General features: G+C 41.8%; 1 protein-coding gene across 2 annotated transcripts in view; it reads right to left on the bottom strand.

The window, feature by feature from the left end:
- The window catches only part of dlgap4b (discs, large (Drosophila) homolog-associated protein 4b), a 107,039-nt gene that overhangs the window by 5,105 nt on the left and 76,852 nt on the right, over positions 1-25,082 (bottom strand). The window contains exons 4-13 of one of the 2 annotated variants that reach the window (XM_023423553.2): positions 19,044-20,314; positions 18,641-18,855; positions 16,810-16,911; positions 15,871-16,021; positions 14,177-14,432; positions 13,633-13,785; positions 4,819-5,258; positions 4,127-4,215; positions 1,619-2,106; positions 279-370 (exon numbers count right to left, since the gene is read on the bottom strand). In XM_023423553.2, coding sequence (XP_023279321.1) covers positions 279-370; positions 1,619-2,106; positions 4,127-4,215; positions 4,819-5,258; positions 13,633-13,785; positions 14,177-14,432; positions 15,871-16,021; positions 16,810-16,911; positions 18,641-18,855; positions 19,044-20,240 — 3,183 coding nt within the window. In that variant the 5' untranslated portion in view covers positions 20,241-20,314. The remainder of the gene's footprint in view (positions 1-278; positions 371-1,618; positions 2,107-4,126; positions 4,216-4,818; positions 5,259-13,632; positions 13,786-14,176; positions 14,433-15,870; positions 16,022-16,809; positions 16,912-18,640; positions 18,856-19,043; positions 20,315-25,082) is intronic. The other variant, XM_023423556.2, reaches the window with a different exon arrangement.

The following is a 25,082-nucleotide window of genomic DNA, read 5'->3' as shown; positions in this document are numbered from 1 at the left end:
ACGTCATCCGAGAGGAATGACTTAATGGCTTATTATAAGCTCCCTGTATTCTGTACTGGTGGGCCACCACGCCGTATTCTTTGTAGACTAAATATGTTGCGTATCATAGCAGATTAGTCAGCTCTCATTTGTGTGAAAGCCTTTATGTGTATTGAGTAAAGGGTTTTTGGGTTTGGTTCCATTTTCAAAAACGTGGGTATGGGACTGTGGATTTTTCAGTCTGATGTCTGTGCAGACCTGTAGAGTGGAAGTGTCAGAGGAAAAGGCAAAATACACACCAAGTTTTGTTCACACAGTCCCCGGAACTGCTGGAACTTCTGGGTCATTAGGAGCTGGGCACTTCCTACTGCACTGCGAACCTTTCCCAGCACTGAAGAGAGAATGAACAAAAATCACAACCAAAACACATACATTTGTCACAATATTGTTTATCTCAGACGAGTCCTGTTAGTCCAGCAATGGATGATACACAAGCCCAATCTGTTCTTCTTTAAGTTAGGAAACATGGCGATACACATCAAACCCTGCCTATATCCAAGGTACAACAACTGCCTCAACTTCACCAAGTGTTCTCTGGTTTATACATAACTCCTTTTTGATGCAAACCAGATGCTTACTGCAGGTGTCTAGACATATAGGTGTGCACTGTCCCACCGACTCCAAAGGATAGCAGGAAGAGGATTACAGTGCATTGGACAATGTTATCCTCTTTAAAAGCATATAAGCTTATATAGATACTCCAGCCTTCTGCTGTCAGCATTCACTATGCTAGTCTGTTGCAACTAGGACAAACATCTGCCCTGACAAAATTGGGACTCTATCTGATCACTGGATTGCAAAGTTATGGCAATGTGATTATAGTGTGGTGAGACCCAGCTCTGGACCACAGATTTGCATCAGATTTAAAGCTAACTACAGTAAAAACAACCACACATAGATTCATTTTTGAAAATATATGGACTTCCACTGGGCCTTGTTCATACATTGATCCAGCACTTCTGATAAAAACTGAGCATCCAAAGCCTCCTCATTGTTTGTTTGTTTGTGTGTAGTGTGTATTTGTGTGTGTTCACTGCTGCATGCCTTGTCAGGCTGATGTTGGAGCACTAATCTAATCTGGAGGTTTAATCAGTTCCAGAGTAGATTTGTGTAATTCTGGGGATTACAGTCCTGCTTGTATGTGGTCACCCCAGGTATTACCGCCTCATCCCCTCCATGATGTGTATGTCTGATAGAGTGATTGTGGGGCCTGAGGCAGAGCCCTATAAGGGAGCTCTGAACCACGTGTTGAGGTCAGACAGTATCAGACCTCTGGTGTGAGGCTCAAGATGCAGGGTTTATTCAGAGGGCCTCCAAATGTTTGATTTCAGCAATGCTTTGACTGTACATTTGGCATTACACTGTAATTTCTGGGTCAAATAACTATCTTTATTTAGGTGATAGACATTCATTTTAGTAACCCAAAGGTAAACCTTTGAAATTTAACAACTTCCAGTTTGAAACTTTTTTTTTTTAAGTACAATATTCTCCCATTACAATTTGCAAACTCCTCCAATTGCTGTGGAAGCAATCTAACAAAAAAGACCTGGAGTTGCAGTAAGTACCCTGTCAGCCTTACCCTCCTCTGAGAGCTGGTTGTCTTTGGTCTCCTGCTCCATCTGCTGGCACCAACCCTCCATACGTCCCGTTTCTGCCTGCAGCAGCTTCAGGAACCAGTGGCCATCTCTCCGACACAGTGTTCCCCCTCCTCCGCTCTGGGGTACACTGCTGTTACTGCCATTTCCACTCTCCAGCCAGGGGTCTGGAGGTGGTAAGGACGAGGGATCCAGTGCCGGATCCAGACTTTCTGAGAATGAGGAAGAGCTACTCCGTGTGGTGGAGCGGTTGAGGATCTGCCTGGGTGGTGGAGGTGAAGAGGTGTCACCAGTAGTGTCTCCATTGTCTAAAGAATCCTGTCCAGGAGGGGAGCTCATGGATTGGCTGGCACTATTGACCATGACTTTCTTCTCAGTGGGTTTGGTATTATTGACATGGGAGATGACAGGGATGTCCTGTGTGTCTGAGTCTGTTTCTTGTTTTGAGGCCATGCTACTGGAGCGACTGAGCCTGAAAGACACAGGGCAAGGCTCACTGTTACAAACAGGCTTTTTCAAGACTTTTACAACAGTGGACAGAGAAAACAATAAATGATACAAGTATAATGTTTACATTACTGGAACGAAGAAGCACTGCCCAGTTTCAAAACTGTGTCAATTCTGCAGGTCAATAAACAACAGAAGGTCAAAACCTAGTATATGGCTGGAATGCGTTGTTGGCTATATGCATTCTACCTAGTGTCCTCCGGTTTCAGCCCTTTGTCTGTTTGCCTCTCTACCACCCTCACTGTTTACACAGTATTTTAATACAGCAGAATTCCCAATAGGCTGCTCTCATTCACATATTTATGTCAAAATATGAAATAGTGACTGAAACGTGACCCATTGTGACTACATGGTCTTCCATAACTTCCAAGCCATTTCTAAGCTGCTACTCTGTACTATTAAAATCCTGATTTTATGACCACGGCGTCGTCTGACAATATCACCATTCACATGAGTTAAAGACAACGGCTATGCTGAATTTTGCCTATATTTAATTGTAAAATGATGACTCAGAGGGAAAGTTACAAGTGTATTAGGTTGTTTTCGCATTTAGTCCTTTTTAAGCGAACAAAACATGACTCAGTCATGCTAAAGTGGACCAACAGAAAGGAGTCCTTTTTGCGTTTTTGCATTGTGAGTTATTTTGAAAGAGGACTAAGTTCTCTTTATGGTCCACTTTAGTGCTAATGGAGCTTTAGTCCTCTTTCTGTACTATTGCTATTTTATAAGAAGTAGTAGACAGTTGCCTTTTGATGTGTTCATTCTATTCTATAGAGAAGTACAGTAATTCTTTCCTCGGCCCAAACTACTCATTGCCCACCAGTCTTGCTGTCGTTACCAGTGGCCATGGTTCCGTCAATGTGTTTTTTCGAGTGTCCCAGTGCTATACCATGTGATCCATCTATGGCAGGTCTAAAACACAATGGCAAAAGGCAAAGTGAACCTGAAGTGTTGTGCGTGTTCACAATGCACAGGTTAAGTGAACCAAAACATGGACTTGAAGCACACCTTGAGAGGTGATCTCAACAGACTGAACTGAGACCAGCTTGGTTCCACCTTTTGGAAACTCCAACTCAATCACATGGCAAAAGGTGGAATTATGATCAGCCAGTGAGCCAGAGGCATTCTTAATTACAGGGCTGGCCCCACTTTTAGGGTCCAGCCAATAAACAGGATCGATCAGAGACAGGATTTTGTATATATGATATATGATAGTGCACTCTTACTGGCATTCAACTAATCTCTTATCACTGGATGTTAGCTTCTTGTTTTCATATGGCAAATGGATGAACACTGAACATATTTTCCATTTCCTGTTATTACTCAAGAAATGCCTGTAAGTGATGAGTCAGTAGGCTAATGAAATATTATGAGGGCTTGATTGAAGAATCATAACCGATATAAGGGGAGGATAAGAACAGCAAAATACTGGAAAGGCACAGGATACGGCATATTATGGTAATTGTTGAACCAAACAGACACAGCTGAAGGATTGTCATATGGCACAAATGTGAGTACAACATCAATAAAAACTTAGGAAAGACAATGTTCTGGAAGAAATGTACAAATAAACAGAGGACCTCTGGTTATGTTGGTAAAATATCAATCAGGACTCAGAGCAGCAGCTGCTCCAAATGCAGCATGCAAAAGTGAGAAAATACAGGAGGAAGGCATGAGGCGTCCCAGAACTTCCTGGTATTCATAACATCATGAGCATAGAATGCAAACTGAACTGCAACAAACAAGAAATGGGTCTCAAATATACAGTAAAAAGAGACAAGTTTAAATAGTAAATGCTCATGCCAGGAATCTGCTTCAACATCACCAACACGACACACACAAGATGGTTTTCAGACAAAAAACAACAACATTCACATTTATTTCACATTTTTATAGATCCTGTAAAGGGAAAGAATCATCAGAGCAGTGTGTATGGCTATAATATAAATTCCTCACGTTGTAACAAGGACAGGAAGAGGACTTACTGCCACCCGTCCTCCACCTGTACTCCAATTGACTGAAATTTGGCCAGTGGTGGGGTCTCCTCTCGTGGAACTTCCTGAATACAGTCAACCTTAGAACAGATAAATAGTGATATGGAAAAAAAAACATGATCAGTGACCTGATCAAAACACAGAACCACCAAACCAAGCACAACAGTGCAGTTGAGCATGGTTTTTAATTTTTCTAAGTGATAAACCAAAACATCAAAAGAAAAACAGGAAAATTCAGAAAAAATCCATATAATTTTGTGCTTGGTTTTTAATAAAATGTTACCCTGACTGAGTTCTGTTAATGTGCAGGGTTTGGGAAATGGAGAAAGGGACTGTTATTTCAGCACATACAGAGAAGAAAGTTATGGTTGAGGGGAAACACAAAAATGCATTTTCTGCCTTCTATACTACAGTATATAGCCAGCTCTAATGATAGAGGGAGGATCACCCTAATGAGACCTTTAGCTTGCAAGCACATTTTTGGGCTTGAAGTGACACACTCAGACATGGCAATACACCAGAGGATATCTCCTGGAATCAAACTCAACCGGCAGAATGAGCTACACTTCAGAAAACACTGTGACTATGGCACTACATTGACTGTGTTAGTATGCTTTCATATGTCGTAAGAGCACTGACTCAACTGTACTCCTCCTGGATAGTACAACAGTCTCACCGCCTACCTGTATGCCAATGGAGGACAGTTTCCGCCTGGGTACTGGGGCCACTAGGGGCTCCTCTGCCACTAGATTCCCTTTATTTAATCCTGATTTCAGGGATTCATGCTGGACTACTGAGTCACTTGTCTCAGTGGAAGCATTGGCGGTGGTGGGGGCAATTGGCTCTCTTGGGGTGGCAATAGGAGTGGGGATGATGTGTGGAGGGCGGGGAATACCCCGGGCCAGGCTGTTGGCACGGGTGCTATCGAGGCTGTCAGAGGAGTTGCTGTGAGCGTGGCTAGACTGGCTGTTGACCTCTGACCTCCGGTCCTGCTGATCCAGGTAGTTGTCCTGGGCCGACTCTGTGCTGCTCTGTACTGTGACAGAGATGTAGGGCTTGGAGGTTGTACGGGGTGGCACTGGTGGAGGAGCAGCCTTCTTACAGGTGGTTATGCATGTAGAGACTAAGGAAGGAAACAAGGAAAGAGGGGAAAGAAGAGGAAAAAGAGAATTAAAAGAAATGTTTGTTTTAGCAAATCTTTGAACCCTAGTCACATCTAGACAGAATGAACTTAACAAAAAGACTGAACCAACTGCAGAAGATGTCTAAGAAGTACTAAAACAGCTTGAAGCATCACTGTAATTGCTTATCAGCATCCTTCTAAGAAATGACTTAACAAGTTTTCCCAGCATGTCCTGAGCAGAGCTCTTCATACTGTGCATAAATACAAAAAGGAGTTTGTTGCCTGAAAGCTGGAACACCATTGAATCAGGGAAGCATCCCGGAAAGCAGAAATCAAGCACTGAACAAACATACTGTGCCACACAGGTGACTAAATGAAATCACACACTCTGCACTTCAAAGTCTTGATCATGAGACAGGTGATAAAATCAGTTAGGCAATTAGTTGACCATCTGACTCTTTAGACCAAATATGGTAGAGAAGTTGAAGGAGGACATTTATCCACACCACTCCCTAATGTCAAACCAAAAAAGCCCTCCAGCTATAAACTTGGAGCACTGTTGAAACTACCAAAAAGCCAGTGGACACAAAAGTACTAAGGTTTGTTAATGTTGGACAATGATATACTACTTAGTCCCTTGGTCACATGATAGTATATATACAGGGTTAAAAATCTAAAGATGAGCTCTTCACAGTGGGAACTTCATGTGAGCTTACATGAAATCCACACAGCATGTGTCCAGCATGCAACATAAAAGAAGGTTTTACTGCACAAAAGACTCAAACAAACAAAACTAACATCCAAACTCATTGTTCTGACTTCTGCCTCTCTGACTGCCAGTAGGGCCACTCATTCACTTATATGAGGTCAAAGGATACTTTCCCTTACAGATTGAACTGAATCTGCGAGAACAGAAATAAACGATTTGTCTGTGAAGAGGAATTCACCCAGTGACGTGAACAGTCTATCAGAATGGATCAACTTAATAGGCTACACATAAAAATTGTCCTCAGCAGTGCCAAGTTACAAGTGTGTGTAGTTGAGACATGAATCACACATTGTTTACATTTCATCCACAAAAAAATGCAAATGAAAGAAGTTAAAAATAAAAGAATTCCCATGTAGATAGATCATATAGAGTCATAGGTGCTTCTGTTGCCATAGGAAAATTCAAAGTCTCTGATGAGACCATAGAAATCCCCACATGCAACAAACACAGTAAAGGCAGAGTGTGATGCTGGACTGCTAAAGCCTATAATCTAAACAGGGAATTTTACTGTATTATTATGAACCTTGTGGCTGCTATATAATCCCTCAAACAGATGCTTTATTTGACACCACACTGGAAAAACAGTGGAAAGCTTGTGAAATCCGTACAAGACCATAGAAGAGTTAGTACAGAGGGAGTAACAGAGGGAAATAAAGTCTGTATAAATAAAAGCAGTTCTGACAGCACAAGCTGCTTCCCTAGCCTGATAAAGAGTGTGTTAGTATCAGTACAAATGGCAAAATATGTTTTCAGTATGGGTTTCCTACCTAAAGACCCATTATTAAAATAGATTTAATGCTTATGGATTTGCTGCCTTTGACATTTTTGCTTACAACCAGTTTAAAAAGGCACAGACCACAGTCATTGCCTACAGAGCCTAACATTAACATCAGCTGTAATTCTACCAGATGAAACTGTGGCGGAAAGCATTTCTAGAGACTACTGTCAATGCAGTCCCATCAGATGATGGATACTAATTTAATTAAATGCTTCTCCGATGAAATTAGATGATGTGGGCCTAAGAATGTCACTTAGATACCGAACTATAATCTGTATACAAGTGACAAATCTATTTAAAAGTGGTGTTGAACAGTTTATTGGCCATTTCACTGAATATGGTAAGTGGCCCATACCTTTTCATAAAGCTCGGCCAATGAACACTAAAAACTTTTGCACTCAAAGTGTGCAAGCCTGCACAGACACAATACATAATCACCAGATTTGAGGTATTAGTGTATGAGCCAAACTCTCATAAATACTAACATATTGTAATAAATAGTCAGATTAAAGGAAACTTCATAACAGCATTTGATGACCCTATGAGGCACTGCATGCATCAAACAATGTTTGTGCCTTGTGTTGCTTCACTGAATGTTGTTGTCAGGAATTTCAACAAGTCATCAAGGATTTTGAAAAAGCCTTGAAGCAAACATGTGAGCTGGTGAGGAAACACTCAAACAAAAGGCTTTTTGTTCATTGTAATCCACTTCTTAGCTTCATCTCTTATGTGTGTGCAACCTCACCTAACACGAAACTCGTATAACCTCACCCATATCTTTCTGTCAGATTAAACTATGAGTTGAGTTGTCAAACAGTTGTCAGTCAGCCTCTTCAGAGAATTATTCCAGCTTGAACTACTGCACCGCAACCGGCTCCAAGGACCAAGGCTCCAGGTGTCTTGAAGGGTAACTAAGTACTTCTCTTACACTCCTCACCTCACTTTTTTCAGGACAGAGCCATGAAGTCAGATGTGGAAAGTGCTGGCCAAATCCCAGCTGTGACAGTGACACTCATTAGCAAACTGCTCCAATGCACTCAAGGTCACATTCCAATGATGCCAAAACACTGACATCATCTGTAAACAGCAAAGATGACAGCCAAACCACACCCAAACTCGCCCCATCTCCAAACTTTGGCTGTGTCTTCTTATCTTCGACATGAACATCACAAAGAAGATACCTGACACACTAACACACACACACACCCTTTTGGATGTCCAGCCCTAATTGTAAATAATAAGGCTTTCCCATGCAAAGTGTGAAGCTGTGATAGTAGGAACACACCCTCAGCTCCACATTTTGAAAGATGGGAACCACAAACCCAGACTGCTACTCCAAAGCTGTCGCTGACATCCACAAGATAGTAAATAGATGTGTCAACCACAGCATCTCTATCATATCCACAGCTGTCATCACTCATGTCCAGTCTTGGCATCTTGCAAAAGAGAAATCTAGTCTAACAAATTTATTTTAAGAAGCCTGTAGTTTAGCATCAATCATTGCAATATAGAACGGGCCACTAGTCGTGGATTAGCCACCGGCCTCTGACCACCATCCTTGCCTTAGGAAACTTTGCTGAGACAGCTTTTCACTGTTCATGTTCCCGCTCATGACAGAGATGGATTCTGGGCAGAATAGGGTCATCACTGTTGTGGCAGCTATGTGAGGCACTGGCACTACTCTTGTATGCCAGTATGCAGGATAACTGTCACTGTTACTGGGTGTGAGAGGGCATAGGTGTGTGTGTATGTGTGTGTGTGTGTGTGTGTGTGTGTTTTCTCCAAGTGTCACATTATGCTTTCATCAGTTTGAGCAGAATTCACCCTCAAGTCTTAATAACACTGAATCTGCTTTGTCTACAAAAAACAAGCCTAAAAATCATAACTGACATATGTCTCTGAGATTAGGCAGGAGATAAAGAAGTAGAGCTGGACACAATAAATGGGCTGGGCCATTATTACCAGCTGATTTTAGAGTACCACAAATATCTAAATACTGCTGTATATATGTATGTATATATGTTGGTCAATAAATTACAAAAGACTACAGCACAGAAACTCCAAAGATAATGCACTTTTGAGTTAATTTGGACACAGTGTAGTCATTGCAGGGTGTCTGTACCAGAGAGCACTTACAAGTTTATTTTAGCCCTTCTAATGGGACCTCTAAGCATCTGTAGGCATGGCAGTGCCGGTCTGTTGGTGGATCTGTTGGTCGGTTGATCCACTGCTTTGGTCCAGACTGGCATACTGTATCTCTGTAACTATTGGATGGACTGCCATGCAGTCTGGTACAGATTATTGCCCTCGTGATAATTTGTGATTCCTTGACTTTCCAAATACCAAGTAAAGTAAAAAGTTAATGTTGTCCAATATTTTGGTGTATGACTAATGCTCACATCAGAGGTTGGGAATTCCCATGTTGAAAATTAATAGGATAAATGGCAGATCAGGAAAGTGGCTGAAACACAATCTTTTACATCAATTTAGTCAGAGTGGTACATACAATAGGGATTTCAAATGTAATTTACCAACGCAGCCTAAGTAAACTGTCTTCATTTTGAGAGTTTTATTAATTCAACACAGTTCAAATTCAGTTTCTGTGGACGCTGCCACACTGAGAGTGACGTCAGAGCATTGCTACTCCTGCCGTTTTGAGCCTTGTCATTGTGAGCATGTTAGCATACTGAAGTTAACATTTAGCTCCAAGCAAAATGTTAACCTGAGAACAGTCTCACAGAGCTGCCACTAATGCTGTAGACACTAAGTCGTGATCAGTTGTTAAATAGTACATATCTTACACAAATCATCAAATGTAAGGGATCCTTAACAAAAACGATTGCATAAAGTTTAAAATCATTATCAGCTGATATAATATCACCATACAGTAATGTTACTAGAGACAGCTAACAATGAAGTGCACAGGACAACCACATAAGTGATCAGACCTGTTTTAACCTGTCGTCTACTGTTCATACTGCACTATGGTTACTGGTATTGTCACATCCCTGATCTCAGCAGTGAAAGTAACTGGTGATAGAATAATGACCAAAACTTAAAAATGAAGGCTGTAAAAACCTAATTTTATGGTGTAGCAAATATATTATAGCATATAAAACAGAATCTAGCTGATTTGTGATAAATGCCTTGAAAAGCCGGAAAATGCATTATGGCAGAAACTTCCCACAGACAGATGGATCGTAAGTGGCACATGCTCTAATTCAGATGGCTTCCTGTATTTGCTTACTATACAAAACTCAGCCATACAAACATTCTCAGCTGTGCAAGCATACAACACATCCTTTAATGTGTACCAGTTCCTGACAATAGTACCTTTGCTGACAAAGCCGTTTCTAACCTTATACACTCACCTCAACAGCTATAAAGATGGACATGAAGCCAAGTACTTTTGCCTTTTAATTAAGCTGAAGCTGTATATAGGAGCTGTTCAGCAGAACACATTAGTTGCTCTACTGAAGGAAATTTAACAACAGAAACAAGCAGATGCTTTGTGCCAGAATGCTTAAGTGGAATCTGGAGTGGGCACTAAGCACTGCTGTTTTCATGCCATCTGGACAGTGGTGTTGTTGTCCACTGCAGCGCCTGGTTCAAGATGTGATTTTCAAGGCTAGAAAACAATTAGCTGCAAGAGGCTACATCAGCAGAAAACAGTCTCCAAGCAATGACTGCTCTCTCCGTTCAACCTATCACCAGGGGATAATGTGAAGTTTTCCCCCACTTTTTAAAATTGTCTCGGCCATCTCAGCAATACAATGCATACTAACAGATTAGATCTTGGCTACATTCTCACAAACTGAAAGAAAAAACATGAAAATAGGAAACTCTAGTCAGCTTTAATGCTGGAACCCACACGGTGGTCTCCTCCATGATAGTAGCATTTTGCTGTTTACCATGGGGAGACAGTGGAGAGATGATTTACCAACCACAGTCCCCACAATGACATCACCACTGGTAACACACAGCTTTTTAGTTCCCTAAACCCAAGATCAGACCAGTTTTAAAAAGTATTTTGCGTAGTTATTATGGAATTTCTATGTTAGCAGATTCTGGTATAATGACGCTTTATTTACAGGGATGTTGTGTAGTGGCCAACTGAGACAACAAGATGTCAGAACAACCAAATTGAATAGAAGGCACACAGAACAGATATGAATGCAGTTTACATGCATGTATAATAAGGTCCTCTGCATAGCATCATATTAGCCATAATCCAGTGAGTAGAACTGGGTCAATTGTTTGTTATTTTTTATTTAAATGAAATCAGCACATTACAAAATGAATCATATCACTGTTGATCTGCATCTTATCTTGCTTAAACTGAGGGTTAAGTTCAGTGGTTGGTGTGTGTCAGTGTGGTCAAACAATCCCAACCACCATGGGGCAGATAAAACAATGACAATGTCAGTTTTTGACCCGTTTCTCTAAAGTTATAAAGCCTGCTGAACTATTTGACTAATAACAATATAGATTTTAAGCTCATTTACGGAACTAGTACTGTGCTGTGGCCAGTTGGAGCTGGACAAGAAGCACAAACAATGAAAGACAAAAGATGGCTGGTGATGCTCTATTTAACAGTTTAGTATTGTTTGCCAAGTTGTCTGCTGCCTGCCAGTTGACCCATCTGTATTGTTAAATCCAATAACAGCCAACAGACAAAGACAACCTTGCCTGAAACATCACCACTCTCTTGTCACCCAAACCACTATCTCAATTAATTATCACATTAAATGTGTTCAACAACAGCACTGCTGCAAAACTGTACATCCTTTTATTAAATGTGACCTCAAAATGGGATTTAATCCATGTTGCAATAGACCGGCCACCATGTGGGCAAAAGTGGGGCAGCCCTCAAATAATCCCCTGTGAAGGCCAATTTTCCATTTCAGCACCCAAAAAGGAGCAGCTTTTATGAAGACATGCGAACACAGCAGCTAAATTGCCATTCAGACAAGCAGATATAACTTGTTCTCATACAGTTTAACAGCATCCCCCCTTTTATCCTGACTCCCACAGTGGGGCATCATAGCCATGAAAGCATACATTGCGGAGACATGCTTTTGTGATGACAGAGCACTTTGTATAGAACACATGGTGGGTAATACTCAATAATTAATATAGTCAAGAGTGCATTAATCAGCATCACTGAAAGCATGAAACATTTCAGTTATGGAGGTAGTTGTGGGGTAAAAAGCAGAGACACATCAGATATTTAACGTTATCTCTGAACTTAGAGACACCAAACAGATGGTAGGGATGCCTCAAAACGTTTGACTCTCCTTAACATTGCTTTAGTCTTTCTCGATCATCTAAATCTATACATGTTTAGACACATGAGCCAATTTCTCTAAATTTAGCTACAATGGAGCGACTGTTAACTTAGTAATGAGAGACAATGTTGTTTTAGCCAGAGAGGCAGCCGAATGAGTGAGAGGCTGAAAGATAAATTTGGGGTATCTAAACGCGTCTGATGGTACTGGTGAATAGCACCTGCTGAGGTTATACCATATGTTAAATTAATTGTCAACAAAGAGCGGCAAACAAGGTAAAGTAGATACGTAGAAATGTCGCTGGTCAACGTTTAACCAGCTTCCGAGCTCCAAACAAGCTAGGCTACTAACGTTAGTAACGGAAAACAAATTCAGCAGTTACAATGGAGTACTGACTTATAACAATAACGAACGAACGGTGTCCCCAAAAATAAACGGTTGAAATAATTCTTACCGTGCTGCCAGGCGCAGACAAAAACAAAGAACAGACTTGTCTTGAGTTAAGACTTGAATACTTTGAAGTCAGCTGTACCCGGAGTGTACACTCACTACTATCCCTGTCACAGCTGTGGAGAAGGGACGCCGGGTTTCGTTGCCTTTTGTTTGGAGTGTTTCTCTGAGCCCGAGGGAGGCGTGGTGGCATGTCTACTGGTGCCTTCAAAAGCGCCTCGGACAACCTAACTCTAAGCTATAGATCAGTGTAAATGGAGGGATACTTGAAAAACAATGTATCACCTTTAGGTTGTAACATATCGTTCAGGACCGTTGAACCACCGATGTGCACTTTTATACTGCACAGCACAAAAGAAATACATAGAATCAATTAAGAGAAATAAATTATGATGCACTCTCAGGTTTTTGAAAAAAGGTCAAAGCTACGGGTTTGTTGCCCTCATCAGCTTTCTGTGTTATTTGCGCAAAAGCACCTGTCTCAATTTCCTGAAAAAGTCAGCCATTACCAACCGTCCAAATATTTAAAATAAGAGACAAAAAAAAGAAAAATTCCACCATCTTGAAGGCAGCATATACTCTAAGATGTATTTAGAAGACTGTGGTGAAGAGCGCCACGTTGTGGATGCTAAGTAATAATAACCCAAGGACATGCACTTCCAGTAAATCCACGCTCTATTTCTGAACTCTGGGATCAGTCAGATGTCAACAACCAGTAAAAAGCTTCTTTGACCTTATGTGCGTCAGCACACACATCCACAATTCCTCTGCTTTTGCAAGTTCGACGTCGAGATGGCAAGCTAACTGCCCAGTGCCGATACTTGTGCAGCTGTGTCGTGTTGTCATGTCCTGGAATAACTTAAGTGATAACCAAAGCTCCATAGTGATGCTTCATCTGGAGCAGCAGCATGATCCAGTGTTCCTCGGATAGCTCTCCAACAATTGATGGGACAGCTGTGTGCACATCACTAGCCAATAGACTCTTTTTAGTTGAGCTAGTGTCAGTAGTGATTTTATTCATTTGAAGTCCATGAAGTGGTAAATTAATAATCTTTTTTAGGGGAGAGGAGCTGGTTTTCAAATTGTTACCTGTGTGTGAGGTTAGGATGCGTCGTCTGTCTGTTCCCAAACGCTGTAGAAAAATTGCAAGTTGTTTCTCCTTTGGGGCTTTGTCCAAGCCTGTGGCTCTGAGGTAAGAGCCAAACTGTTCTTTCCAAGTCTTCCATTGGGTAGATAGGTCGTCTAGCATGGACAAAAGAGGCTGCATTTGAGCTAAAATGCTGGTGTGTGCATGTTGGAGGACTTGTATCCACCCAGGATCAAGGCTATGAAGAGCATTCAAAGTAATGTTATGGGAAATACAAATCAAAGCAAGAATTTGGCCCATGTGACTGGAAAAGGGGTCAAAACCTCACAAAAATGACCAAAGTTTAATAACCCAATAAAAAAACAAAACAGATGCGTCCTACATATATATTGGGTATATTATACAGAAAGCACTCAGATGATCTCAGCAGCACGTAACGATGCATCATGTTAGAACGCTTCCATTTCCCTCTTTATCTGGTATATGAGGTCAAATAAATTCATTTGCTAAAAAAATGTATCATCTGTTTTTCAGCAGGTGACTCACCAGTACTGGTGCTGTAGGTGCGAACACTGGTGTCAGTCGGAGGGGGTGAGCAGCCTGAGTCTATGGATGCTGTGTCGTCATCTTGGGAACATCCAGCCTGGATGGCTCTCAGGTAGCTGTGGCTGCGGGATCGGAAGCATGTTGGCATGGGCAAGTCTGGAGGCTCTGGGTTGTCCTGAGAATGGGAACGGGAATCTCTGAATGTGGACTCGGAGCTGCGGTCCTCATAGTGATGACTCATTTCCAGGTCCCGTAGCTGGAGTGAGGACAGAACAAGGTTGGCAAAGACATAGCAGTGTGTGTAGCAAGGGCAACAGTAATGTACGTGTGGGTTCATTTTGACCACGGAGGTGACCAACAGCTGCCCAGCTGAGTGTGTCTGTAAAGGCTGCTCTCTACCTGTGAGACAGATTTGATGGCATACAGTTAAATGGCACAAAAAGTATCAAAAGTTTAACTGTGTGGAAAACTGCAGTTGGTGCTAAGTAGTGGAAATCACAGAGCTGTGCAAGCCCAGCGAAACCACTGTTGCTCCTATAATTCCCCTCAGGCCGGGTCTCTGGATGGGATGTCATTTCATCTGTCAAATGCATTTCTTACATGGCCTACTCTATAAGACCTGTCAACTTATAGAAAATGAAAGAAATACCAAGGCAAGAGGCATCTCTTTGACTGATGTTTGACTGAAGTTTTTAGTATTTTTTACACAGCAACTGCATGCTCATAAAAAGTGAACCATTTCCAAGACTTCTTTTGAAGAGGAAGAGCCAGTCTTGCAGATGATGGGTTTCACATTCTGTTGGTTGACAGAAACAGCCTCAGTCAAAGTCAAAAATGTGTTAAAAAAAAAAAAAATTGATGTATTTTTATGGTTCAATGACTGGTACCAGAAGGATTGGAGAGGGTAAGTGCAAGAGAGTCAGCAAAAAAGAAAATGAAGCAGAACATCTGGTGGTTACAGCTAAGCACATTTTGGAGTCGTGTTAAAGTTTTCGCTACGGGTGATTTCATTTTTCCCTCTTCAAATTGATTTTGTTTCAAAAAGTTCAAAATTACACAAGTTGACCTTAATGGGTTCAAGTTATAATGAATATTATATTTGTTTGGTATGCTGCTGCGCATGCAAATTAAACCAATACATTCATTTATTGGCCACATTTGTTGTAAAGCAGCGACCTGTCTGAGATAGGGTGCAAATCCTGTACTAATTGCCTGCACTGCCTCATTTGACTAGTTCATTGAAAAAGATCAGAGGCACTTTTTACAGCTGTTCATCATCTCAATGACCTTGTCAGTGGGAGGCTAATAGCTCTTATATAAGTAGATGAAGTAGACTTAAAGCTACCACTGTCATTCATTTGTCTTTTAGGTTCATAACATTAATATGAGATACAGTTGGAAAATATGGACCCTTTGTTCATTGGAAGCTCATTTTATTGCTGTCATCAGGCTGTATCTGTGAAAATACTAATTATACATCAGAAATGAGTGTAGCTCAAGGCAGACAAAGGGTTCTTTGAAAATGACTGGTGATTTGAGTTTGCTTGGAGCTAAGTGATGTAAATTATGAACAAGTACAAATGTGCTCATAACTCATTAGGAAAAAATCTGCTATGCTAATGTGAGAAAAAAAGAAACAAACAGACAGAGAGGAACCGGCCTCCGTCTCTGATGGCTGGGAGAGGAGCACTGACCTGTCCCATGCAGCTACGTCGACCCAAGGTACTGCAGGCCTGGCTGAAGTCATCATCATCCCAGCGCGGCAAAGACGAACCTGTACCCTCAATGCAGTCAAGGTTGTCCAGGCTGCGGTTATTGGAGAGCTCTCTGAGAGATGGAAGACAGCTGGTAAGGGAGTAAGATGAGAGGAGAAACAAGATAAAGGAGATGTGTTAAGGATATGACACATCAGGAGGAAAATTAAAAGCAATGTCAGGAGTGCATGAGGTCACATTCAGAGAAACATTTGATGCTTATATGTTATGACGGAGAGGCTGAAGGGAAACATGGATTGGGGGAGAAAACGAACATCAGCAAAACCAGGAATTGAAAGAGAGATAGAAAGAGGTTAAGGTTGTTATTCAAGTCATCCCTTTCATTTCCACTTTTATGAGTTATAATGAATCCAAGTCTAGTCTGAATTACAATTTCATCTAATTTTACCATCAATTGCTGTAGTACCTGAGCATGCAAAGCCGGTGATGTGAGGCGACGCATGTACAGAGCTCTCTGTGCTATCATGGTGCCAAAGCCAAAGAACAGGTGTAGGTTTAATTGAACAGTAGCTCCAAAGTCATGTTTTTACATATTCTTTGTTGGCACACAGTGATTGTAACATGACAGTAAACTGTCATGCCATGGTCTATGGACAAAGATGTCCCCCCATTCCTCCATTTGAAAAGTGTCAGACTCAGCTACTTTCCACCTAAAAGCACTGGGCAGATGGTATTTACAAGCTTAAGGGAGATTGGCAGTCGTTGGCAGCAGAGCATGAATTTGGCATTTGGAGTTGCCGCTGACTTTGCATACATCTGAGGGGGGCAGTGCAAAGTCATATGATGATATATCATCCAATGAGACATAAGTGTATTGCACCACACCCCTGAGACGTGGCTTACAGACCTATCACTGACCTGCTCATTGACCTGCCCAGCTGGTGCAGAGAAGACACACTGTGGAGTGGAGACCACAGGGCATCCAGCTCCCCCTGCAACAAGGTGTAATCCAGGGTTCTGCTGCTCCCACCAATCAGGGTGGAGCAAACCGGAAGAGAGTGGGGTGGGATGGTCAGCGGATTGGCAGGGGGAGTAGGGTTAGTCATTCAAGCACGCTTTAGGGAAGAATAAATCCTCACATTTCTAAACACAGACTTTAAAGTGATGTGAAATCTTTTATTCATGTGGAAGTGTGTAAAGCAGGTAGGCCTGTGGTTGTGTTTCTCAAGATGCCACCCTCTTGTTTTGGTTGAATCTAGTTAAAGAATCTGCATAAAGTGTGACAATGACATTTTGACACTGCAACCGTCAAACTTTAGAACAATCCTGACAACAAAAACAATCCTGACAACAAAAACCAGAGCTGCTTCAGAAAAGTTACTGTCACTTTATTGTCGCTTGAGGCTTTCAATCTATGGAACTACTTAAGTGAAGAAACTTCAGAACATTGTTCAATTTACTTACGATGACTGTACTGTTTCTTGTGAGAGCAATGGACAGAGTATATTAAAGCACAAAAATCTATGGCACATGACAAAAATATAATGAATCATTAAACTCTTGTGAATTTCTGGAGCCAACCCTCACAGATGTCAGATAAAAACTTAGAAACACAGAAACTATTTCTTCTCAGACAGCAGATGTAACTACTGCCAAAACTTGTCATCACCGCAGAGCATTATGAATGTCTCTCTGCACATGTGGCAAACAATTTGAGTTATGAAATCTGAGTAGATATTACAAAACGTGACAGATCTGTCTTTCATAAACATTGTGTCAGACACAAATTAAAGACTGTGAATTTATTTTCTGCCATTTTATGAGAAGATACACTCAACTCACCTACGTAATGTCCTCCTGTACCTGCATAGTATATTCTGCTTCAGAGTGCATGTAATTTAAAGACAAGTGAGGCACACACAATGTCTCACTTGTGATTTACTGGCTGAGTGCAAAAAACAAACAAACAAACAAAAAAACTCAGTGTCATATTGCATAAAGTTCACTAATGATGTCTATAACCTCTTAGCTAGACTGACGCTTTGTGGGACCAACAGTAAAAAAGTAAATCACAGTTGAGGTGTGGTAGTCACCACTTAATTGTGTGTGTGAGCGAGTACAGCTTGGACTGTGTGTGCACGTAGTATGCATTTGTATTTTCCTGCATGCTGACGTGGTAAGGCTGGGCACGGTGGTTTCCTTCCGGTACACCCCCAGGAAAGGGTGGTGTATTTATTTTCTTTTGCTCGTTGAGAGCTGAGTTGTACCAATCAGTATTTTTAAATACGTGCTCTTTTGAGTGTTGGTGGATTCCCTGAAAGTGAACACTTTTTCCCAATCAGTAACTTTTCATCAAAGTTCATATGCCTACAGCGTACATAAGACTGAGGCCTTTAAATTATACGATACAAAAATAAACATTTTGTGTATTTCTCAAATGATCATGACTGTTTTATGGTTCTTCTAACAAACATTACTCAAACTTTCAACAGCGTCAGAAAGCATTAATTATTCAGATTCACAATTGTCTGATGATTTTATTAAAAGACCTGTCCATCATTTTGTGACTCATGCTTTTGTGCTGATTGCACGTTGCTAGCCTGTATTTTGAATTTTAACCACTGGGTTTCTTTGGTTAACATTTGGATCACAGATTGCACCTTTACCATGAGGTTGTTTCCCCTGCTGTTGAGTGCTTATGTGTACGGCATAATAAAACACAGCTCTGTGTCTCAGTTTATGCTCTTACTTGCGTGGGGGTAGCTGGTCGCTCAGAGACTGCTGTGTAGCCCTGAGGTAGCTCTGGCGGCGAGCAGCAGTTTTTGGAGAGGGTTTGGGGCTTCCCTCTGAGTCGTCGCTGTCTTCCATGTCTCCCATTGCCTTCACATAGCTACCACTGCGCATCCGTCGACATGGAATTTCGTTGGCACCCCCACTGCGGCCTAATGTGCTACTCCAATCACCCTATAGGCAGCATTAAGTGGCTGAAATTAGTCCTCAGTTTTCACTGCATTAGTGCTCTTGATAATAACTTTGAAATGTGTATTAACCTACACGTAGGAATAGGTGTTTATGAGTCTGTAAATATAAATACTTATATATAAATAAAAGTAACTTTTATCAAGCACTTTATTCACTTCAGGCCTACTCACCCTCCGTCCAACCTGCAAGTAGTTGCAGGTTAGTTCCTGTTGGCAGGATTTTGACTTGAGCATGGACCTGTCCAGAGTAGCGGAGCCCTTCTGGATCACGTGTCTTGGCTGGCCCATGGTCAATGTGGACCAGGACCCTCCTTTCATATAATCATTATCATTCATTAACATCCCTCCTGTTCCTACTAATCCACCACCTCCTCCACCCCCAGGCCCAGGAAGTGCCTGATACTTCATGTCACTGCTGCTTTTTGAGGAGCTGATAGTGTTGTAGCCACTGTGGATGTATCTGCTCTGCCCTCCCTGGCTCTCGTGTCCTGTTGGACGCCCTAGAGTCATCATGGCCATGGTGTTATGGTAGCTGCTCAGATCGCTGCTGTCCAAATCATCTGAGCTCCAGTAACCTGACATGTTGGAGCGTGGCCGTCTCTTGGCAGTCGCCTCTGATTTTGTACTTCGATCTTTACTTTTGGATCGACGATTCTGCTTCCCACTGTCCTCGGTGCCAGACGAGCCTCCGCCACTGCCAGTAGAGCGTCCATTGACATTTCCTTTCATGTTGTGGCTTTCCAGTGACTGGGACTTTGCAAACAGCTTCTGCACTGAGTGCAGCATATAACGAATGCGACCAGGACTGTCTGTGCGCTGCTTGGCCGCAGCAACAGCAGACGTTCGATGGTACTGCAATGTGCTGAATCCGTCATGGCCTCCAGGTAGCTGCTTGTCAAACTCCAGCAGACTGGCTGGTGCCTGGTTCTTGGTCATATGATGTGATATAGTTGCTGAGCCGCTTGTAATCATAGGTGTTCGTCCGCTCAACCCTGCCATGCCTATGCTTGTTCCCATGCCCATGGACATGGATGTCCCCATGGTCCCTGTACTTATCCCCCCGATACTGTCTCCAGGTGGGGAGAAGTCAGACTGGTCATAGGAGTTGTAGTGAATCCTGGGAAAGGTGCTGCTGTTGGACAGCTGGTTGTTGAGGGGCAGCATGCAGTCTGGTGGAAAGGAGCCTGGGTTGGCTGAAGGGTAGAGGTGGGGGTCCATGGTGCCATAGTGGTCCATTGTGGGGCTCAGCAGGTAAGGGCTGCGTGGCAGGGTGCTGGTCTTCTGAGGGTAGTTGGCCTCTGGATGGCCTGAGGAAGGATCACAGGAGTCAGACAGGTGTCTGTTACGGTTGGTCCCCAACCCTTTCATGATGGCGAGGAGGCCCAACCCTCTAGAAGACCTCCAGGCCGAGTAGAGTTGACTGATGACCTCGAGGGTGACTCCTAGAAAACAGGGAAAAACAGGACAGAAACACACGACACAAAAAAGAAGGAGGGAAGAGGTTTAGAATTGGTTAACGTAGTACTGTAGCTAATCATCAGCTCAGCCATACAAATACACCCACTTATGTGCCAAACCACACAACAAACAGGCTAGCTGTAGGGCTGTGAGGGAAATACTGTGCAGTGAATGAGCCAGCTTTCCACTGCCTCCCACAGCGAACATCTGTGTTAAAATGCTGGAAATGGATAGAAAAACAACTTGTGGAATAAAGACAAGCTGTAAAGCTTGTGGGTCAGGGCACCCATTATGGGTAAGAGAACAATTGCCGGCAGTCATCTGCAACTCCAAACACCTCCACAGCTATGTGGGGCTTTACAGCTGCCAGAGAACAAGTATCTCCTCTTTTTCTGTCTAATTATATTCAGAAAAAGGAGATTAAAAGTCAAAGAAGAATTAGTCATTGCCAAAACATTTCCAACGAATTAAACTTTGTGTTGGTGTGGCATTATACATTCAATTATATACCCTTCCATATGAAAACTAACCAATAAAAAATGTTTATAGTAAAAAAAATGTATCTAAATAATATACCTGCTGCCTCTGCCTTCCTCTCTGCATATCCTACAGGTTAGTTGTGAGGCAAAACAGCCAAATTTCTGGGAGAGCCCTTTTTTTCAGCCAGTAGCACTCTGTTTGTGTCTCTGCCCATTATTCCATCTGTTTCTCTTTCTCTCTCTTCCTCCACTCTTCCTTCTCTCTCCTATTCCCACCTCCAGTGGGTATCCCTGGCACTGGCCACTGAGCTCCTGTCCTATCTTTGCATGGTGAGCCAAGGATGGTGGGCAGACTGTCACAGTGAAACCAGCAAAGAGGATTTGACCAGCGGGTGGTAGGCGGCAGGAGTTGGCAACTACACCTCCTTGTCCTCCTAGTCAAGCTGTGCCAATGCCCTGGCTGGCAAGGCTGCAAGGATGGTGCTTCTTGTCGTGGAGAAGGATAGATGACAACGGATGAGGAATATTATGTAAAAGTAAAGCAAAGAGGATACAGACATTTATGGTATTTATGCATTGGAAAATACATTTGTATGTAAAAGAAACGCAGGAGACACCATTCAAACAAACAGAAACATATCTGATTTCAGCCTCCTATCAGCCTGGTCTGCTCCCCTACTAAGAAAAGGGAGGCACTTACGTTTTAAGCAAAAAGAACGCTTTTCATTTTTCTATGTTCTGGCTCGAGAGCCATATAAAAATAAATCAATCTGGTTAGTATCTATAAAATATTTGATTACTTTTTCTCATTCCTGCTGGACTAAAGGAGCCCTCCCCTGTAAAGCAGAAAGTCATATTCAAAACTCAACAGTCTTCCACGCTGCGTCCTTATCTTTGTGAATGCGCTTTAAGAAATGACTCTGACTATCTGAAAACCCTGACATGAATGTTTCCTTTACTGCAGCTTGTGGATCTAACCAGGCAGAATTTTGGGCTTTTTCATGCTTATCTTATCGCAAATGTTTATGGAATCTGTCTGTCATTTATTAATAGTTTTGGCAGCTATTTGAGACAAGCAGAACCCTGGCAGCACTAGAATGACACTTTAAATCAGTTTCCTTCATTCCTCTAAGCATTTTGGTTCTTATTTAATATAGTTATACCACACTTCTCTATCGAATCACTCTCCAAGGTTGATAAATAGTAGTTATAGTGTACGACAGCGCGCAGTGAATTTGATTTTGATTGGAATGAAGGAAGATGAATGATATCTTGTTATTACAGCCCCTGCAGATTTTCATCCGATGTTGAGAAAACTAATAAAGTGCTTAATAACTCAATCTCAGAGAGGTACATTTAATCTTAATTCATTCAGAGGAAGTCAGGTGGGTAGGCCAACAACACCTTCATAAAATTCATACATTGTTACCTGATTCCTTTACTCTTACTGCATATACTTAATAACTGAAAAATAAACTACCAGTCAGCAGCCAAAAAAAAAAAAAAGAAAGAAAACAAAACAAAAAACCTGCCACCTCCTGTCTCAAGGAAACAAATGTACATCTTTTTTGTAGTTTTGTAAAAGGAACATTGGAATCGATAAAATCGACAGATTTTTTGTTGCTGTTATAACTCTGTAGGGAAGGACATGACTAAAAATCTCTGTGCTCACCTTCACAGAGCTAAAAACCTGGAGCAAAGGAGAGAATGAGACAATTACAGTGCACTGCCCCTCACCGACAGGTAATGAGTGATGGGATGTGAGGAAAGAAGCTCACTTCCAAGATTACACTTCATTTGCAGGCCAGTGTGATTCACTGTTTCAGAGAAGGTACTGAAATGTATGGTGTGTTACCTCGCCTTGACTTTTACACACTTCTAGCAAATAGGTATTTGCAAAAAAAAAAAAAAAATCTCCATATAAATTATAAGCCTGTCTTTCATGGCACCATTATTAACATGCTGCAAGCACAGACTCATTTAGTGTCATTAACAGAGCCTCTCTGAGTGCCATCTCCGCTGATAGGGTCAAATCCTCTAAATCCTTTTACACCACATTAGCTAACTGCCTCATATCCCGTCGTGACACGCCACTCAGCTAAGCTTAGCATGCCCTCCTCAATGTGTCAACCAGTACGCCTCGAAATGACAGTGATAGTGGCATTATTAATGAAGACAGGATGGTAAACTGTACACTGCCAGTCAAACCTTTAGAACATTTTAGCATTTTATGTTAATGCACTGTAACTGTAGATAATTATACTCTTAAATGAGACAGGTGAACTGTAAACAGGTATAAGGTACAGGTATAAGAAAAATTTGTTTATCTTATTGGACATGACCTAGAAATGGCCCAGATCTAAATCACCCTAATACAGGATTTGTAGCAAAAATCAATTGAATCATGTTCCTACCAAAAAAGTTAAAACGTAGGGTGTTCATCTTTTCACGGACAGTGCATGTGATAGAAGAAAGCTGATGGTGTTCAGTGCTTTATAAAACCTAAAAAGTTATTGGTCACTCTGTCAAATAATGGCAAAATTGCAAAGTTTAACGTCTCCACTGGACAGACAGAGAGCAGCTCTTGGAAAATCTTAAGATTCAATCTGCTTCCTCTGAATGAGAACGCTGAATAATAGGGTGGTGTGAGCACAACATGATGATTCAAAATGCCTGGTAGTCATTGCAGGTTAATATGGTTCATATTACACCGGACAAAAGGAGCTGTGTGAAATCAAGCCTAGCAGCTAAAGTTTGTGCATCATGAGAAAAACCACTGATGCCAGTACCTCTGATACAAACCTGCAATGTAATGGTAATAGAGGTCAAGAGGCATTTTGACCCTCAGATACAACAAAGAAAAGCATTCTGTATTCATTAGCTAGCTGCTGGACAGACAAGTGTGTGTGTGTGTGCATCTCTGTCTGTGTGTACAACACTCACTGATAGTGGTGTGCTCACAAATACATGCACACAACAACGTTAATTTGTCTGTGTTTGTGTGTGTTTTTACACCCTGCTTGGAGCGTCTGGTGGCAGCATCTTCCTGCCTTGTGCACTGGGGAGCTGCCATCTGCTCCTCCAGTGGGGAAAGGGGCGTTTGGCTTCATCTCCAATTCATGACCTTATTCATTCTCTCCGCTACCACAACCTGAGAGCCACAGGCAGTTCACACTACAAACCAGAAGAGGGCGATCACAGTCAATACAAGCTGGACTGTGATTCTGCCAAGTTCCATCATTTTCTGCAGTTTTCATGCATCAAGTGGGGAGGTTATGAGAATACTCGTTCGAGTGAGAATGAGCAGAATCATTTTTCAGTGGCAGAACCTGACAGAGCATTGGAGATGTGACGAAAAGGTTTGTGTGGATGTCAAGTAATGTTTGAATAATGACTAAAAGCAAAAATAAGCTGAAACTATTTTGTCACTAAATCGCAGAGTGTCTTGTCTGATGATGTCCATAAATCAGGCAGTGACAGTATATTTCAGCCTGGATGCTTATTTGCAGTGATGCAAGAAGTGTTCAGATCCCTTACTTATATAAGTAAAAGTACCAGTACACTTATGTAAAATTACTTTAAAAGTTTTATCAGCAAAATCACTTTAAATATAAAAAGTATAGACACTAGATATAGATAGACATTTGTTCCCCTATATCACTGACAATATTACATTGTCAATACTGATGCATTTGTGTATAAGCAGCATTTTACTGTTGTGGCAGTTTGAGGTGGAGCTAGTTTTAACTATTTACAGAAGTCTAAGGGATAATGGGATGATTAATGGGGCAGAAAAGACAAAAAATAATTAAAAAAAATATTTTCATAGTTTTAAGATTTGGACGATCTAGCCTTTGAAATAATGGACAATTTGTCCTGTTTGGACCACGAATAGTAATTTAAATGAAACCATCTGTGAAGGGGGGGTGGGTACATTTCTCAGGTAGAAATGCTAATATATCTGAAATGGAAATAATAAAACTGGCTGATGGTTTGTATATCAAAACGTCTCTGGATTATCTGTGTTGTAAAAACTGTGAGTAGCCAGATTGTTCAACCAGTGGCCAGTTTCTAGATTGGCAAGTCTGTGGCCAGCCAGATTTAGATGAGAGACTGTGCAAAGGACATCATCCCCTCATCTGAGCAACACAGGCGGTTTGTCAGAGCACAGCTCAGTCAGTCAGCCCTGAGCCCATCTGCTCCATAGGCTTACAGCAATGCCCTGGAAGACAGGGGGGCAGTTCAGCGTGTGTGTGTGTGTGTTTTTTGTGTG

This window comes from Seriola lalandi, unplaced genomic scaffold (assembly GCF_002814215.2).
Source record: "Seriola lalandi dorsalis isolate HSWRI2012SDOR001 ecotype SW California unplaced genomic scaffold, Sedor1 jcf7180002054692, whole genome shotgun sequence".
Taxonomy (NCBI): Eukaryota; Metazoa; Chordata; class Actinopteri; order Carangiformes; family Carangidae; genus Seriola; species Seriola lalandi.
Note: the sequence above shows the minus strand (reverse complement) of the source record. Positions and strands in the feature narration are given on the sequence as shown.